Raw genomic sequence first — 20,965 nt, forward strand, 5'->3', positions numbered from 1 at the left:
TTATTTAGCTAGCTTAGATGCAAAAAAAAGGATCAGTTATGCAGAACGTGATTCTAATAACTAATGAAACTGGCAAATTGCTCTGCTGCAAAAGTCGCATGAAACAAAATTAAAATGGAAAACGGGTTCTGCTTCATGAACAGGTCACAAGGGACTTCAAGTCACAATTTGCACAAAATGTCAACGTCAATACCAAAACAATTCACAGTATCACAAATTACAGCGTGATTCTGTGGAAAAATGACAACATTTTACTGTATAATATAACTGTTCTAACCTAGGTGAAAAAAATAACAATAATAATTTTGCTCAATCTTCACCATTCATGTAGAGAAGTTTGCTACGGAGCAGGTGATTCATATTAACATATAACTGTTTGGATCTAACAAGTTTTTGAAAAACCGTTTTTTCTCTTCAAAATTACAGTAATAAACTTCAAAAACAACTCCGAAAGTAATACCTAAAAAAAAAAAATTTTCATCTTTCTTCTTCCACAAACTACCTACCACCACCACCACCTATCACCCTCCACCGCCACCACCCTTCCTCCTCCACCACTGCCACCACCCTTCCCCCTCCTCTCTCCTCCTCCTCCTCTTTCCCTCTGCTTCTCCTTTCTCCCTCCTCCCCTTCCCGTCCCCACCATCCCTCTCCCCTCCCCCTCGACCCCCCCCCCTTCACCTCTGCTGGTTGTGACCAGAAAGGTGGTGACCAGAAGGTCACAACCAAGGCTATCGCGACCAGATCTGAGGTGGAGAGGGGTCTGGGCATGGGAGACGAGAGGGGAAGGGGTGGCAAGGGAGGGGAGGAGACAGAGGAGGGAGAAAGGAGAAGGAGAGAGGAGGAGGAGGAGTAGAGAGACAGAGAGGGAGAAAGATGAAGAGAGGAGGGAGGAGGGAGGGGGTGGCAGCGATGGGTGGTGTAAACTTTTTTAAAAAATACCCCAAAAAATATATAAATTCTAAAAATACCCCAAACACATTAAAAAAACCCCCTGAAAATACACTCAAAAAAACTTTCAAAAGCATCTACAGGAAAATTTTTCATATATACAATTATAGTAATATTTTTTAAAATCACCCCCAAATCAGCTAATCCAAAACAAAATGCATACTAAGGAATCAACACCAAAGTCACAAGATCACTAGCAAGCAATTTTACTTTTCATGCTTGATAAAAACACTGAATAACAAGTGCGATATAAGTACATTACCAGAATAAAGTGCATTTTGTCTTGGCAATATCATGAAATTAGAACATGATGACAAAAGCTATTGTAGGAAATTGGATCTATTTCAAAAGCAGGGAGCTCCAAAAATAAAGATGCGTTTAATCAAAATTCAAATGCGAAAAAAGGAGCCATAATGATTTAAATGAACAATCTGCCCTGCTCTCACTCAAAATACTGTTTTGCAAAATCTAATTCAGTTCATTATCAAGACATATTCAAACACCTTCAAGCTTAATCAAAATTCTGATGTGTTAAGAGAGAAGGTAAAGTCTAATGTAAGCAAAAATGTGCCCTACACATCTCCCTCAGGAAAAACTAACAAAGCCATCCAGGAAAATACATGCATAGGAAAATGTACAGCGAATGCTTAAAATTTTGCACCTGTAAATTCTTTTCTTACATCTCATTCCTTAAACGCTAGCTTCAAACTGCTAGACTTAATTATGCAGGTGATTCATATTGTTAAGTTGACAGAGAAGGTACTCAACAACGGATTAGCAGAAGGGAAACAGAACAATGATCAATCAATCCAGGATTCAGATCCCAGCGAAAATAGAAGAACAATGCTGAAGTTGCAGGATCACAGTTTATGCAAGCAAAAAATAGTTTGTACACATCATACACCTTAGGGCATAAGTCAAACACAAATCAGACGAGAAATTTTATCTATAAAACAGAAGCAACCCTAAACCATTAGCAACAGTATACACAGAAAAAGGAAGTGAACTTTAATAATTAAGAAATGCATTACTCAAGCTAAATGAAAAACAAAATCCATTTCACAACCATGTGGCTCAAATATTGTTCATAAATTTGACAAAAAGTCTAATACAAGAGAAAAGTTCAGTTACGATTTTTGGCAAGACATGATTTCACTAGAACTCTACTAATCTTTATGATTTTTCTTGTAATAATATCAAAATACCAAGAAATAAAACCCATGAACAGATATTCAAAAAATTTCAACTATATGCTCTTGTAGCTACCAAGAAATTAGTTTAATCATTTAAACTCTCCTTCTAAGCCACCATAAAACATTTAATAGGTGCTTTTCAACATAGATTTAGCAATCATAAAGAAGTTTAATATTCTTTGAAATTATTAGATTCTCACATGATAGCCACAATAAAAAGAAAGTACCATCATAGATAATTTGATTAGACAAGATGTGCATAATTCATTTTACACGGACCACAAATGCATGAATTTTAGTGTATCCATCCAAAGCAGATTAATAAAGAAAACAAAATAGACTCCCTCTCTGGTGAAAACAAGTCACACTGTGGAACAGGCAAAATAAACTACTGGAGCCACACACCAAGTGTTGAAGTTCAAACAAAAAGCATGAGGATTTCAATGGCATGCCACAAGCACCTTTCACATACTACAGTTCAGGAAGCAGTATATGCATCACATTAGCTAGTTAAATTTAAATTTTCATTTGACTGAAACCTTTTTCAGTACCTCCCAATATTTCTTTTTTCACCTGCCACAGTATGTAATCAACACTAGTCACATGATTAATCAATAAATCTCAATGAAATTTACAGGATATTAGAGCAGCTCATACAAAATGAATCAGGAAATTCAAGCTTTGAAATATGAGAATAGTTATAAAAACACTATTTCAAGTAGGTCATTTCTATGCTGCAGGATTAACCAAAAAAATCTGAATTACAAGGTTAGTGATCAGTTAAAAAAAAAAAAAAAACACACACACATCTAAAGCGTGTTGGGTTAATAACATGTGTCCACTCAGTATCAAACTTTATTTCGGCAACAACATTGTGATTTGGTAATCACTGGACATTGCCATTGCTTGATTGACCCTGGGATTCCAAGAAGAGCCTTACAGTTGAGAAGATGAGAGAAGGTTCAGCCATTGCGCCATTCCCATAGTCTCCACAAGCTAGCCTCTTGGTTACAGGTGGGATAAGATTGATCCCCAGGTCATCAATTAACAGAAGATGCCGTTCTGTAAAAGGGTTGTTCCACATAAAAGTGTTCATTGCAGGAGCTACAAAAAGTGGCTTACTATAATCCCATGCTCGCACAATGCAGGTAAGCAAGTTATCACACAAACCTCCTGCAATCTAAAAAAGAGCTAGGATTATCAGGAGTGTGTCTAACCTTAATGGAAATGTGCAAGTCTACTTCACAGAACAAGAAACATGGTAGGAAACCACATATCATTAAGTTCAGTACAACTGTACTTTAGTCTACCTTCACACAGTTCATTGGTGCTGTATCAAGATCCCTATATATAGGTCCAATCAAGCATGCCTCTGATCAGTAGAAGTCTCTTAGTTCTGTTCAAAGGCTAAGAACTATCACATAAAAACATTTCTTAAAACAAATCTCTACTATGAGCACAGATTCATAAAGCATAAACAGCAAAAAAAAATCGAAGGAAAGTGATTTCCTAATATATTGTTCACAAAATAATGCACCATGGATTTGAAAAAATATGGCTGAAAATATGGATTTGCAGATGAAGTATAATTACTATTGCTTCCTCCGTTTTGATCATTACTCTTCTTTTTTAGTTCTAATGGATAACAGGATTTTTTGAATTTTGCATAATTTCAAACAAAATCATATTACAAGCAGGTCCTCAAGGTTTTAATAAGCAAGCTTCCTCTCTTGCACTTGCTGCTTAATTCCTAAGATCTATACCCCCCCCCCCCCTACAAGCACAATATTGCCAACATCTTGCAAGTAAGCAGCATAAGCACATAAGTAGACAGATAGTTTAATAGCTCGTTTAATGAAAAACACATGCTGCAATCAAATCAATGGCAATCCAAGAAACACAATGAACAGAACATTTACCTTTCCAAGTGTGTTGGCCGACAAAGGCGCAATGATCATAATATCAGCCCAACTACGGAGTTCAATATGCAACACACTATCTCCTATCTTATTCCATGTCGACCATTCATCCTCATCTCTGTACAGAGTCACATCCTTAGGAAGTGCCACTTTATCTATAAAATGCATAGAAGCCTTTGTAGCAACTGCTTTAACTTCTGCCCATTCAACAAAACAATGACAAAGGTTTGCAAACTTTATTGCAGCCACACTTCCACTTGCAGCCAGTAGGACTCGAGGTTTCCTCGAAGAACTGTTACCCTCAATTTCCATACCCAATTTTAATGACTCCGCATTTTCCATAACCTGCCAGACCAAAAAAAAAAAAAAAACCATTTTCAAAATATAGAAGATTAAAAAAAATTCATTCAATTGAATCAGGGTTTTGACCGAGTATTCGTGCTTGATTTCACCTAAAATCCTAATTCAACTGATTAACAAAAGTTGGTTCAAACATACGGTAATTGAACTTCAACCAAAATCCTAATTCAGCTGCGAAAGTTACCAGCTATTCACATTTGACAAAAACAAAGAAACAAAGAATTAATTAATTGAAAAAATCAAGAAGACTTGTGAAATAGATTAAAGCATAATTCATGCTAGACAAAATGAATCCAAAGAATCAGTGTAATAGACTTTAGAAATCTCCCGCTAGATTGATATTTGCAGATATATACCGGTAGAGGATGAAGCAGATTCAGTTCCGGCGGAAGGAGCGACGTCGTGATCCGGCAAGGGAGGAGCGGAATACTCTATTCAGACTGTAAAATGCACCACTTTTTTCTTCAAATTTCAAATTGCAAACAACGTCGCTTTTTTTTTTTTTTTGGCCCCCCCTTTTTCACGAGAAAGTTTTCGAACTTTTTTTTTTCCCCCCGGAGAGTGGTGAATGGTGATAGACGAGTAATCGACGTAGTCTTTGCCTCTATCGAGGACCGTCAATGGTTTGGGTCCAGGCTATAATTTGGCTCAGATCCGGCCCATTTTTGGATATGGAATTTCCTCTCTGCTCCAGATTTTGATAGGGCATGATGATATCAAAATCTCCCCTGAGATTTCTTGCAATATAACCTAGCATTTCTAAAATTTTAAAAATATCACTTACTATATTTACTTTTGTTATTTGTGTAACAAGATCTTGAAGAGCCCTAAACTACCCTTTTATTTCTAAATAAAAACACTTCTAAACCATTTTGTTAACTTCAAGATAACCATCATGTGAAAAACAATTTCTCTTAGTACTATGACATCATAATGCTATAGTTCATAAAAATATAAATTTGAAAAATTAAAAAAAAAAAGATATTTACAAAGAAATACACTTGCACCAATTTAACTCTATGTATTGAAAATCAATTTCTTATGAATTTTATATATTTTTTTCAACTTCATCTCATCGTGTCCAAACATTTAAATTATTTTGATTATTGTAAAAATAAATTCAAAGTAAGCAAATAAATCATGCCCCACTCTATCACAATCACAAAAAATAAAAAATAAACAAATTTTAATTTATTATAATTTACAAATAAAAAGTCTCATAGTCATTCAAAAATGAGTAAGAGAGAATGTTAGAGAAAAGGGAAAGAGAAGAAAGTTACTTTTGATTCTTTCTTTTTTAATTTTAAGCTCCATTTATTTGATATGTGAATTATGTATCATGTGAGCGTTAATATAGTCTTTTTGCAATTATTAGGGTAGGTAAGTGATATTTTTAAAATCTCAAAAGTGCCAAATGCTATTAGGAGAAACCTCAAGGAGAGTTTATGATATTATCCCATTTTAATTATCCAAACTTGATCCATACTTTTATCTACAATGAGCTGGTTAACCTTATTATGGATCCAAATCGAATAATATGTAGGAAAATATTCCACAAGATAGTAACAAACAAATCTCATGCACATTAATTTTGTAGCGGAAACAATTAAAAAAAAACCAAAGAAAAAGGAAATGATAAGGAGACAAAAGCCAAGAAAGCTTCAAGAGGCAACACCTAAAGACAATTCTTTACTTATCAATTCTCAGCGCTTGGCACTCCATATCAATTCGAAGCAGATTAATACATATTTATAGAGACCACTAAGTTTCCAAATTATATAAGAACTTGAAGTCCGAGCCAACTAATGAATCACAAACATACTAGGACTTGGACTCCAGGAGCTTAGACCAACATTGATGCGAACATAAGATTCGTGATTCATGATCAAATCATACCAGGGGTTGATTTATTGAAACTCATTGAAGTCCGGATCCCCTTCCTTAGTTTTCTTAGTTTTACTTAGCTTTCTTAGTTTGTGTTGTCGTTTATTTGGAAAAGTTCTAGCCGTTTGTTTTAATTATTTCCAGCAAATTGTTAAATTGGTTAACTCGTGTTTGGTAAGGGTTAATTGAGTAAAGTCTATAAAAAAGCCTCAAGTCCAACATTTTTTTTATCAATGGAGTTATGAAAGTAAATTTTCCTGCAAAACACTTGTGTGTGTTTGGCAAATCTCTTGTCCAAGAGATCCTGCTTGAATACTTGAGAGGATTCTCGAGTTTTGAACTTGACTTATCAACCAATAACCACAATTGATTGTGGCGTCTTCTACCTTCAAACTTTGGTTCACTAAATTATTAGATTGTGGGCTAAGATTCGTTTTAGTTCGTAACATCGTGATTTAGAAGGGTCAAGGGTTACTCTGCAACTTCAACTTGACTCTTTGTCATGTACCCTACTTCTACTGTCATGTACCCTACTTGTGTTGTAGACAAAGAAACCACCTGTTATTTCTTTGAAAACCAAGAAAATACATTAGAACCCAAATAACAAGCATAATCAGAAGTACTCCTCCTTTGTATTGTATCACTGGCCCCATCACTGTCGGTATATCCAACAAGACTGCTACCTCAAAAAGATGAGTAAAATATACCGTCAGACTGCGTACCTTGAACATATCTCAAAGTCCTCTTAGCCGCTTGCAAGTGGGATTGGCGTGGAGATTCCATGAATCTACTGATCAAACCAACTCCATACGTAATATCAGACATTGTAGAAGTTAAGTACCTGAGACTTCTCACCAATCTCCTGAAATAAGTAGCATCGTCAAAATCACGAGTGTCATCTTTAATCAACTTCAACTTCTCTTGAACCGTGGTCATCATTGGTTTAGCCACATTCATCTTAAACTTTTTCAAAATATCACCTGCATACTTCCTTTGTGAAATAAAATTCCACCATCCAACTGACAAACCTCAATACCAAGAAAATAAGACATCAAACCCAAATCTATCATCTCAAATTGACTAATTATGGCCTCCCTGAATACAGAATTAGTTGAGATTGTTGCCCGTAAATATCAAGTCATCCACATACAAGCACACAACAAAAATATCTTCTCTAGGGTTGAATTTGATGTACAAAGTATGCTTATATGGACCTCTTAGAAAACCATACTCAACAAAATAAGTATCAATGCAAGTATACAAGGTCTAGGAGTTTGTTTCAACCCATACAAAATCTTCTTCAGTCTATAAACTGTCTCTTCTTGACCTTTTCTAACATAACCTGCAGGTTGCTCAATATATACCTCTTCTTCAAGAAAGTCATTTAAAAAAGCAGATTTCACATTCGTTTGATAAATTTTTCAACAATTATTTGCGGCAAGTGAGACAATCATACGAATATTATCAATCTGGCAACTAGAGCAAAAATTTCAAAATAATCAAAACCTACCTTCTGCTTATAGCCTTTAATAACCAATCTCGATTTGAAACGATCCACCTCTCCTATTGGCTTGTTTTTGGTTTTATGCACCTATTTTGCTATAATAGGTTTTTTCTCAGATGGGATAGTGGTCAACTTCTATGTATCATTTTTCTCAATGGCGTGAATTTCTTCATTCATTCCATGAACCCAACAATCATCTTTGACAGCTTCCTCAAATGAGAGAGGATCACAATCCGCAATAAGAGTAAAATTCACAATATCTTTATTAGATAAACCATCATCTCTACCAACCACATAATCATCAAATAGGGTTGGGATGCGGCGTTCTCTCTATGGTTGAAAGAATGTCTTAACCTACATAGTAGAAGTTGAGGGATTACCATGAGATTGCACAACTTACTCCACTGGTTGCTTATTGGAATTCGCTCCCATAACTGGAGAAATAGATGGATATTTTGACAATATCTCGAGATCTTTCCTGGACCAATCCCATGCTCCATATTCATCAAAAGTCACATCCCTATTAATAATCACCCTTTCTGTGTTTGGATTGAATAATTTATACCCTTTAACTCATGATTATAGCCAATAAAAATACACTTCTCAACTTTATCATCCAATTTCTTTCTTAAATGATCTAAAATATGTGCATACGCATGACAACCAAATATTTTAAAGTGAAAAATATCCGATTTCATACCAATCAAAACCTTTTGTGGAGTCTTCCAAAAATTATATCTAGTAGGACACATGTTCAAAAAATATATAGCATGTGACACTGCTTCTGCCTAAAGGATTTAGGAATATCTTTGGAGTGTATTATAGCTCTCATCATATCCATCATAGTTTTATTCTTTCTTTCTGCCACACCATTCTACTGAGGCATATATTTGATTGTCAATTGGTGTTTTATACCACTTTTCACCAAACAATTATGACAAACAAGATATTCAGTGCCTCTGTTAGTTCTCAAAATTTTAATAAAGTAGCCTCTCTGCTTCTCTACGTAATACTTAAATTTTTTAAATGCATCATATGTATCAAATTTGTTTTTCAAAAAATACACCTAGGTCTTCCTACTGAAATCATTAATGAAAGTAATAAAATATTTACTACCACTATTGAAAGGAATTTCAATTGTGCATAAATCTGAATGAATCAGTTCAAGTGGTTGATTAGCCCTCCAAGCTTTGCCATTTGGAAAAAGATCCCTATGCTTCTTTTCTAAAATACAAGACTTACATTTCTTGTTAGGAAATTCAATTTTTTACAACAAAATATTTAAATTTAGCTTCTGCTTTACCAAATATCTATAAATACCAAACCCAAAAGTAATTAATAATGAAATCAAGAGAAAATCAAGAAGCATCACAACCACTAAAAAAAATTTGTACTATGAGTATTTCTAAATTTTTAGAAGCATATATGACCCCATGGGGAAGTAGAGACTCGTGAGGAAAAGGTTATGTTATATTGAAGAAAGATGCAAATTCGCTACTAAAATTAGTCATACCTTTCATCTTGAAAGATAGTAACCTGTAGGAAAACCACTATTAAGAGACGATATACTGGGAATATATGGCCCTCCACTTGTTATGATTCTAGAAACTTGATCCGGATACAGCATTGTAAATAATATTGCTTCTTGCACCCAAAAATTTTTTGTCACAAGAGTAATCTGAAATTCAATGTAAAAAAAGAAACCGTACATAAGACATGCTAGCATTAGAGTAAGAAATATCTTAACTTTTTCTTCCTTCTCACTGACATTGCAAAGTTAATGTTTCAATATCATTATATTTCAATCATTTTAATCAATTTGACATGAAAATTACAAGTAAGAAAAACGAGATGTGATATGAAACATTTAATGAGCCTTTCTTCTTGGTAATGGACATAGTCTCATGGAGAGCTGAGATGTCAATGGCCAAGTGATGAAAACTTGTAACTTCTGTTATCTGTAAGGATTTAAATAATCTGTAACCTCTATAATCAGATGCAATCCCTCTTAAACGTGTCTGGGATACAACAAGCATTTGGTTGAGTCAAAAATACCAAATCTCAGGAAACCCATGACAAAACAATACAACTTTTGATTTTTCTTGTCCAATTTCAGCCAGATGAAGTTAGATAGAACACTGGATTTTTGGTTTCACGATGATGTACTTGTACTTGATTCTATCCTTATCAATCTTCTCAAATTTTTTGATACCATTGGGATAATGTATTCCACGGATAAGATTTCTTTTGATTTTACAAGTACCATCTACTCCCCAACCATGCTCAACTAAATTTTTGATTTCGTAGAATATCTCACCATTCTCTTCACCAAAACCGATAATCAAGATAGCATGAGGACCATAGTTTACATAGTCTTTTTCCGATCCTCTATATATACCAATATATTAAAAAAAGGCAAAAAAGTATTGATCTATTCCATTTATAATCGATATCAAATGTAATATTAAATGCACTTAATATTTGATGCATGCCTCCTTGGTGTAATCACAAAAACTCCTATATGAGTCCACCACTTCGATAATCAAAAACTTTCGAATGGCACTCATGATCTTTTCCTCTTCCTCTGTTTCTAGGAAAGTGAAGCCACCAGTGACGAATACTTTTGTAGCTTAGAGTTTATATTTGCAAAATAAAAATACAGAATTGATATTGGCACAAACATTAGTTGTTGATATTGCCACAAATATAACTGTTGACTACACTTGTTTGAAATTTCAAATTATAAAAATGATATCCTTATTACAACAACCAAATCTTTTCTAAAGTGATGATTCAAAAGAGCATCATTGCATGACCCAACAAAAAAAAGAAAACAAAGAGGATTAATATGAAAAGTATGATAATGAAAATCAATATTAAGTTCTACTTACATCACAGTGAGGATGGTATCCAGTATTTCAAAGAATATATTTATAATCACGATCTAAAGTCAATTCTCTTTCCGCAGCATACTGAAAGACTTGCCAAGTATAGAATGGTTCAAGTTTCTGGGCTACGGTTACAATATTCTCGCCATATCATGGTTTCATACAATTGAGACTTTTTTGCAAAGATAGCTTCAAATACTCCTCCTCCATATGCAATAAAATGAATTTCTACAAGGCCTTATATTACGTATGGACTTGATTTGAGCAGTAGATTTATGGAATCTCTACACCGATCCTACTTGCAAGTTGTTAAGAGGATTTTGAGATATGTTCAAGGTACGCAGTCTGATGATATATTTTATTCATCTCCACAAGATAGTAGTCTTGTTGGATATACTGATAGTGATAGGACTGGTGATACAATACAAAGGAGGAACACTTCTATTTCTGCATTTTATTTGGGATCTGATGTATTTTCTTGTTATTCAAAAAAATAATAGGTGGTTGCTTTATCTACAGCAGAAGTAGAGTACATGACTGCTGCGAGTACCGCTACTCAAGCACTTTGGTTGAGAAGAATGTTTGGATTTTTATAATACAAGCAAGATGATCCTATCAAAATATTTTGTGATAGCATGTCAACTATTGAGTTGGCAAAGAATCTAATTTTTCATGGACGTAACAAACATATTGACATCAAATAGATGGCCCCATTTGGCACCTGAGTTTTTTAAAAGTTTGTCTAAAACTTTACTGTAGATCACTGTAGAAGTTGTAGAAAAACTTTTGTAAGATGAAAAACTTTTTTTCCTTTTCATTTTCTTTCTTTCTTTTTATTTTTTATTTTTTATTTTTCTTTGCTTTCCTCCCTTCCCGCTCCTTCTCTCTTCCCCTTCCCCCTTCCCCCTCCCCCTTCGCTCCCCTGTTCCCTCTCCCGTTGGTTAGACTGAAAACTGACTTCAAAACTGTTTGCTAGCGTTCTTGCGGAAGATGAGTGGTTTGTTGACATTTGCCAAGAAGCAAGAGAAGGGCTTTGTGGAAAACCCAAAGTCGCAAACACAGAATGGGATCTCAACAGTCCAACTGCCTCTGTCACAGCACAATCAATTTCATCTGTCAGATCTCATGGGAGCTCTTAAAGAACAAGATTTATCAATTTGTAAAGTTAATAATAGCAAGTCTGGTTAGCCCTCGAGTGACTATTGTACTCACATAAGCAAACACCCCCTTTTCCTCTCACCCTTCTTCTCCCATTTCCATACCATTATGTAATTTGGCTCTTGCATATTCCATTCTTTCCCACGGTGCGATCTGGCCTCGTGACGAGATTGGCCAGAGGGGAAGGAGAAAGGTGGTGGGGGAGGAGTGGGGGAGAGGGAGAGGGAGAAAAAAAAAGGGAGGATCAAATCGAGGAAAGGGGGAGGATCAAGGGGAGAGGGAGAAAGGAAAAAAAAAAAAAAAAACTGGCACCGGAAGAGCTGATCAGCGCCTGAACCGGCGGCGGAGGTGGTGGTGGGTTGGGGTGGGGGAGGAAGAAAAAGAAAAGGGGAAGGGAATTTTTTTTTTTTGTGTGTTTTGGGTATTTTGAAGTGTGTAGGGAAAAAACTTTAACAAGTTTTTTATATTACTATAGCTAAAGTTGATAAAAAAACCAGTATAAGACAAACTTGAATAAAAACTCAAGTTCCAAATAGGCCTCTTTAGATTTCTCACCAATCTCCTGAAATAAGTAGTATTAATAAAATCACCAGTGCCATCTTTAGTCAATTTCAACTTCTCTTCAAACGGGGTCATCATTGGTTTAACCACATCCATTTCAAATTTTTTCAAAATATCACCTGCATACTTCCTTTGTGAAATAAAAATTTCACCATCCAATTGACGAACCTCAATACCAAGAAAATAAGACATTAAACCCAAATCTATCATCTCAAATTGACTAATCATGACTTCTCTAAATTTAAAATTAGTTTGAGATTGTTACCTATAAATATCAAGTCATCCACATACAAGCACACAAAAAAAAAACATTTCCTCTAGAGTTAAATTTGATGTACAAAGGATATTCATATAGACATACCATGCTCAACAAAATAAGTATTAATGCGGGTATACCAAATTCTAGGAGTTTGTTTCAACTCCCAGTAGTCATGTAGTCTACTTCTGCTGTAGATAAAACAACCACCTATTAATTTAATAACAAGAAAATACATTAGATCCCAAATAAAATGCAAAAATAGAAGTGTTCCTCCTTTGTATTGTATCACCAGTCCTATCACTATTAGTATATCCAACAAGACTAGTACCTTGTGGAGATGAATAAAATATATCGTCAGACTGCGTATCTTGAACATATCTCAAAATCCTTTTTAACAGCTTGCAAGTAGGATTGGGGTAGAGATTCCATAAATCTACTGCTCAAATCAAGTCCATCCGTAATATAAGGCCTTGTAGAAATTAAATTCTTGAGATTTTTCACCAATCTCTTGAAATAAGTAGTATCAACAAAATCACCAGTGCCATCTTTAGTCAATTTCAACTTCTCTTCAACTCGGGTCATCATTGGTTTAACTACATTCATTTCAAATTTTTTCAAAATATCACCTGCATACTTCCTTTGTGAAATAAAAATTTCACCATCCAACTGACGAACCTCAATACCAAGAAAATAAGACATGAAACCCAAATCTATCATTTCAAATTGACTAATCATGACTTCTCTGAATTCATAAATTAGTTTGAGATTGTTACCTATAAATATCAAGTCATCCACATACAAGCACAAAAAAAAAAAAAACATTTCCTCTAGAGTTGAATTTGATGTACAAAGTATATTCATATAGACATCCATGCTCAACAAAATAAGTATGAATGCGAATATACCAAATTCTAGGAGTTTGTTTCAACCCATATAATGTCTTTTTCAATTTATAAACTTTGTTTTCTTGATCCATTCTAACATAACTTATAGGCTGCTCAATATATACCTCTTCTTCAAAAAAATCATTTAAAAAAGCAGATTTCATATTCATTTGATAAATTTTTCAACAATTATTTGCAACAAGTGAGATAATCATACGAATAGTATCAAGTCTGGCAATTGGGACAAAAATTTTAAAATAATTAATACCTACCTTTTGCTTATAGTCTTTAACAATCAATCTCGCTTTGACGCGATCCACCCCTCCTTTTGGCTTATTTTTGGTTTTATATACCCATTTCACTCTAATTGACTTCTTTTCAGATGGGATAATGGTCAACTCCTATGAATCATTTTTCTCAATGGCATGAATTTCTTCATCTATTGCATGAATTAAATGATCATCTTTGATAGCTTTCTCAAATGAGATAGGATTATAATCTGCAAAAAGAGTAAAATTCATAATATATTCATTAAATAAATCATCATATCTACCAACAATATAATCATCAAATCGGATTGGGATGTGGCATTCTCTCTATGGTCGGTTGGATGTGTTAATTTACATAGTAAAAGTTGAGGGATCACAATGAAAATACACTTTTCTGCTTGATCATCTAATTTCTTTCTTAAATGATCTGGAACATGTGCATACGCTAGATAATCAAATATTTTGAAGTGAGAAATATTTGATTTCATGCTAGTCCAAATCTCTTGTGGAATCTTCCAAAAATTGCATCTAATAAGACACCTGTTCAAAACATATATTGCGCAAGATACTGCTTCTACCTAAATGGATTTAGGAATACCTTTGAAGTGCATCATAGACCCCACCATATCTATCATAGTCCTATTCTTTCTTTCTATCACACCATTCTGTTGAGGTGTATATCTGGTTGTCAATTGGTATTTTATACTATTTTTTACCAAATAATCATCACAAATAAGATATTCAGTGCCTCCGTCAATCCTCAACATTTCAATACAATAGCAACTCTGCTTCTCTACATAATATTTCAATTTTTAAACACATCACATGTATCAGATTTATTTCTAAAAAAATACACCTAGGTTTTCTTACTGTAAACATCAATAAAAGTAATAAAATATTTACTATCACCATTAGAAAGAATTTCAATTGTGCATAAATCTTAGCGAATCAGTTCAAGTGGTCGATTAGCCCTCCAAGCCTTACCATTTGAAAAAGAAGTCCTATGTTTCTTTCGTAAAATATAGGACTTACACTTATTGTTAGGAAATTCAGTTTTTTACAACAAAATGTTTAAATTTAACTTCTGATTTACCAGGTATCTACAGATACCAAACCCAAAAGTAATTAACAATAAGATCAAGAGAAAATTAGAAGCATCACAACCACTAAAAAGAATTTGTGCTATGAGTATTTCTAAATTTTTAAAAACATATATAATCTGAGGGGGAACTACGGGAGACCCGTGAGGAAAAGTTGTGTTATAATGAAAAAAAATGTCAATATCGCTATTGAAACTAGTCATACCTTCCATCATGAAAGATAGCAACCTGTAGGAAGGCCACTATTAAGAGACGATATACTGGAAAAATATATTGCCTTCCAATTATTATGATTTTAGAAATCTGATTCAAATACAGCATCGTAAAAGGTATTGTTACTTGCACCCCAAAATCTTTTGCCACAAGAATAATGTGAAATGCAATGTGAAAAAAGAAACTATGCATAAGACATGTTAGCATCAGAGTAAGAAATATCTTAACTTTTTTGTCCTCCTCACTAACTTTGCAAAATTAATGTTTCAATATCATTATATTTCAATCATTTTAATCAATTTGACATGAAAATTACAAGTAAGACGAGATGTGATAAAAAACATTTAATGAGTCTTACTTTCGTGGAAATGGACATAGCCTCAAGAAGACCGGAGATGTCACTGGGCAAGTGATGAAAACTTGTATCCTCTATTATCCGCAAGAATTCAGATACTTCGTAACCTTTATAATCAAATACAATCCCTCTTAAACTTGCCCGAAATAAGACAAGCATTTGGTTGCATCAAGAATACCAAATATCAAGAAATCTATGATAGAACAATACAACTTTCGATTTCTCTTATTCACTTTTAGCCACATGAAGTTGGATAGAGCATTGCATTTTTTGCTTCAGATGATGTACTTTTGTTTGATTCCATCCTTATCAATCTTCCCAAATTTTTTGATACTATTGGGATAATGTATTCTACGGATAGGATTTCTTTTGATTTTACCAATACCATCTATTCCCCAATCATGCCGAACTGAATTTTTAATTTCATAGAATCTCTCGCAATCTGCTTTGCCAAATCGATAATCAAAATAGTATGTGGACCATAGCTTACCTCACCTTTTTCCGATCCACTATATACACCAATCTGTTAAAAAAAATTATTGATCTATCCCATTTATAGTTGATATCAAATGTTATAGTAAGTGCACTTAATAATTTTCAATAAATGCACTTAATATTTTGATGTATACCTCCTTGATCTAATCACAAAAACTCCTATATGAATCTACAACTCCAATAATCGAAAACTTTCAAATAGCACTCATGACCTTTTCTTTTCCTCTGTTTCTAAGAAAGTGAGGCCACTAGTAATGAATAATCTTGTGACCTAAAAATTATATTTGAAAAATAAAAATACAGAATTGAAATTGATACAAACATTAGCTGTTGGTATTGGCACAAACATAACTGTTGACTACACTTATTTGAAATTTCAAATTATGAAAATAATATCCTTATTACAACAATAATATCTTTCTGAAGTGATGATTGAAAAGAGTATCATTGCATGACCAAAAAAAAAAAAGAAAACAAAGAGAATTACTAATAAAAGTATGATAATAAAAATCAATATTAAGTTCTACTTACATTGCGAGGTGGATGGCATCTAGTATTTCCAAGGATATATTTATAAGCACGATCTAAAATCAGTCCTCTTTTTGCAGTATACTAAAAGACTTGCCGAGTGTAGAATGGTTCAATTTTTTGGGCAACAATTATAATATTCTCGCCATACCATGGTTTTAGACAATTAAAAGTTTCTTAGATAGCTACAAATACTCCTTCTCTATATGTAATAAAATGATATTTGATGTCAATATGCTTGCTACATTCATGAAAATTTGGATTCCTTGCAAACTCAATGACAAACATGCTATCACAAAATATTTTGGTAGGACCATCTTACTTGTGTTGTAAAAATTCAAGCATTCTCCTCAACTAAAGTGCTTGAGTAGCGCTACTCGTATAATTCAGGTATTCTACTTCTACTGTGGACAATGCAACCACTTGTTATTTTTTTGAAGACCAAGAAAATATATCAGATCCCAAATAAAATGCATAACAAGAAGTGCTCCTCCTTTTTATTGTGTCACCAGACCAATCACTATCAATACATCCAACAAGACTACAATCTTTGTATTGTCTTCTTGACCTTTTCTAACATAACCTACAGGCTACTCACCATATACCTCTTTTTCAAGAAAATCATTTAAAAAGTAAATTTTATATTCATTTGATAAAGTTTTCGACAATTATTTGCAGCAAATGAGACAATCATATGAATAGTATCAAGTCTGACAATTAGGGCAAAAATTTCAAAATAATCAATACTTACCTTCTACTCATAGTCTTTGACAACCAATTTCGCTTTGAAATGATCCACCTCTCATTTTGATTTATTTTTTATTTTATATGCCCATCTCACTCTAAGAGCCTTCTTTTCATATGGGATAGTGGTAAACTCCTACATATCATTTTTTTCAATGGCATGAATTTCTTCATCCATTGCCTGAATTTAACGATCATCTTTGACAGCTTCCTCAAATGAGGTAGAATCACAATTTGCAAAAAGAGTAAAATTTATAATATCTTCATTAGATAAATCATCATTTCTACCAACAATATATTCATCAAATCGGGTTGGGAAGCGGCGTTCTGTCTATGGTTGGCTGGATGTCTTAACCTATAAAATAGAAGTTGAGGGATCACAATGAGATTGCGCAACTTGCTTCACTGGTTGCTTATTGGAATTCGTTCTCATAACTGAAGAACTAGATGGATACTTTGCCAATATCTCAGGATCTTTTCTGGACAAATTGCAAGTTTCATATTCATCAAAAGTCACATCCCTACTAACCAACACATTTTCTGTGTTTGAATTGAATAATTTATACCCCTTAGTCTCATTATTATAGCCAATAAAAATAAACTTTTCAACTTGATCATTTAATTTCTTTTGATCTGGAACATATGCATACGCAAGACAACAAATATTTTGAAGTGAAAAATATTTGATTTTATTCCAATCCAAATCTCTTGTGAAGTCTTCCAAAAATAACATCTAGTAGAACACCTGTTCAAAACATATATAGCACAAGACACTGCTTCTGCCTAAATGAATTTAAGAATACATTTGGAGTGAATCATAGATCTCACCATATCCATCATAGTTCTATTCTTCCTTTCTGTCATACCATTATGCTGAGATATATATCTGGTTGTTAGTTGGTGTTTTATATCACTTTTTACCTCATAACCATCACAAACAAGATATTCAGTGTCTTTGTCAATCCTTAACATTTTAATAAAGTAACCACTTTGTTTCTCTACATAATACTTAAATTTTTAATCGTATCACATGTATCAAATTTATTTCTCAAAAAATACACCCAAATCTTCCTATTGAAACTATCAATGAAAGTAATAAAATACTTACCACACCATTGGAAAGAATTTCAATTGTGCATAAATCTTAATGAATTAGTTCAAGTGGTCGATTAACCCTCCAAATCTTGCCATTTGAACAAGAATCCGTATGCTTCTTTCGTAGAATACAAAGCTCGCACTTCTTATTAGGAAATTCAGCTTTTTACATCAAAGTGTTTAAATTTAGCTTCTGCTTTAACAGGTACATATAGATACCAATCCAAAAGTAATTAACAATGAAATCAAGAGAAAATAAAAATGCATCACAACCACTAAAAAGAATTTGTGTTATAAGTATTTCTGAATTTTTAGAAGTACATATGACCCCAAGGGAAAGTAGAGGAGACCTGTGAGGAAAAGGTTGTGTTATATTGAAGAAAAATGCAAATATTGTTGATATCAAATGCTGTATTAAGTGCATTTAATTTTTTTCGATAAATACATTTAATATTTGACATATATCTACTTCGTCTGATCACAAAAGCTCGTATATGAGTCTATCACTCCGATAACAAAAAACTTTTGGATGGCACTCATGACCTCTTCCTTTGTTTCTAAGAAAGCGAATCCACCAGTAACGAATAATCATGTGGCCTAGAGATTATATTTGAAAAATAAAAATACAGAATTGATATTGGCACAAACATTAGCTGTTAGTATTGGCTCAACTATAACTGTTGACTACACTTATTTGAAATTTCAAATTAAAAAAACAATATCCTTATGACAACAACCATATCCTTTTTGAAGTGATGATTGAAAAGAGTATCATTGCATGACCCAAAAAAAAAAAAAGAAAACAAAGAGAATTACTATGAAAATTATGATAATGAAAATCAATACTAAATTCTACTTACATCACAAGGAGAATGGCATCTAGCATTTCCAAGAATATATTTATAATCGCAATCTAAAATCAGTTCTCTTTCTGCAGTATACTGAAGACTTGCCAAGTGTAGAATGGTCAAATTTCTAGGAAACCATTATAATATTCTCACCATACCATCATTTCACACAGTTGAGAGTTTCTCAGATAGTTGCAAATGCCCCTCCTCCATATGCAATAAAATGATATTTGATGTTAACATGTTTGTTGTGTCCATGAAAATTAGAATTTTTTGTAAACTCAATAGCAGATATGCTATCCCAAAATATTTTGGTAGGACCATCTTGCTTGTGTTGTAAAAATTCAAGCATTCTCCTCCACCAAAGTACTTGAGTAGCGCTATTCATAGCAGTCATGTATTCTATTTTTGTTGTGGGCAATGCAACCACCTATTTTTTTTATGACCAAGAAAGTACATCAGATCCCAGATAAAATGCATAATCGAAGTGCTTTTTCTTTGTATTGTGTCACCAAATCCATCACTGTCAGTACATCTAACAAGACTGCTACCTTATGAAGTTGTGTAAAATATACCGTCAGATTGCGTATCATGAACATATTTCAAAATTCTCTTAACAACTTGCAAGTGAAATTAGCGTAGAGATTTCATGAATTTATTGAACAAACCAACTCCATGCGCAATATCATGCCTTGTAGAACTAAGTATCTGAGATTTCTCACCAATCTTCTGAAATAAGTAGCATCAACAAAATCACCAGTGCCATTTTTAGAAAAACTTTAAAATTTTTTCAACTGGAATCATCATTGGTTTAGCCACATCCATCTTAAACTTTTTCAAAATATCACCTGCATACTTCTTTTGTGAAATAAAATTTCACCATCCAACTGGCAAATCTCAATACCAAGAAAATAAGGCGTCAAACCCAAATCTGTCATCTCAAATTGACTAATCATGACCTCTCTGAATTCAGAGACTAATTTGGGATTGTTACTTGTAAATTTCAAGTCATCCACATACAATCATACAACAAAAACATCTCCTCTATAGTTGAATTTGATGTACAAAGTATGCTCATATAGACATCTTCGAAAATCATACTCAACAAAATAAGTATCAATGCAAGTATACCAAACTCTACGAGTTTGTTTCGACCCATACAATATCTTCTTCAATTTATAAACTTTGTCTACTTAACCTTTTCTAACATAACACGTAGGTTGCTCAATATATACCTCTTCTTCAAGAAAATCATTTAAAAAAGTAAATTTCATATTCATTGATAAATTTTTCAATAATTATTTGCACTAAATGAGACAATAATCCAAACAATATCAAGTTCGGAAATTGGAATAAAAATTTCAAAATAATCAATACCTACCTTTTGTTCATAGTTTTTGATAACTAATCTTGCTTTGAAACGATTCACCTCCCCTTTTGGTTTATTTTTTTTATTTTATATACCAATTTTACTCTAATTGGTTTCTTTTTAGATAGGATAGTGGTCAACTTCTATGTATCATTTTTCTCAATGGCACGAATTTTTTCATCCATTGTATGAATTTAATGATCATCTTTGATAGCTTTCTCAAATGAGATAGAATCACAATCTGTAAAAAGAGCAAAATTCATAATATCTTCATTAGATAAATCATCATCTCTACCAACAATATAATTATCAAATCAAGTTGGAAAGCGGCGTTCTCTCTATGGTTGGTTGGATGTTTTAACCTACAAGTAAAAGTTGAGGGATCACA

General features: G+C 33.3%; 1 protein-coding gene across 1 annotated transcript; it reads right to left on the bottom strand.

The window, feature by feature from the left end:
- Nucleotides 1-2,805: 2,805 nt before the first annotated feature.
- Nucleotides 2,806-5,154, bottom strand: LOC113691962 (probable phosphopantothenoylcysteine decarboxylase). Its single transcript, XM_027210293.2, has 3 exons — nucleotides 4,780-5,154; nucleotides 4,064-4,408; nucleotides 2,806-3,324 (listed from the first exon to the last, which is right to left on the bottom strand). Exons 2-3 carry the CDS (start codon nucleotides 4,403-4,405, stop codon nucleotides 3,031-3,033), a joined length of 636 nt encoding a protein of 211 aa, XP_027066094.1. The 5' UTR covers nucleotides 4,406-4,408; nucleotides 4,780-5,154; the 3' UTR covers nucleotides 2,806-3,030.
- Nucleotides 5,155-20,965: the final 15,811 nt, after the last annotated feature.

Source organism: Coffea arabica, chromosome 6c, assembly GCF_036785885.1.
Source record: "Coffea arabica cultivar ET-39 chromosome 6c, Coffea Arabica ET-39 HiFi, whole genome shotgun sequence".
Taxonomy (NCBI): Eukaryota; Viridiplantae; Streptophyta; class Magnoliopsida; order Gentianales; family Rubiaceae; genus Coffea; species Coffea arabica.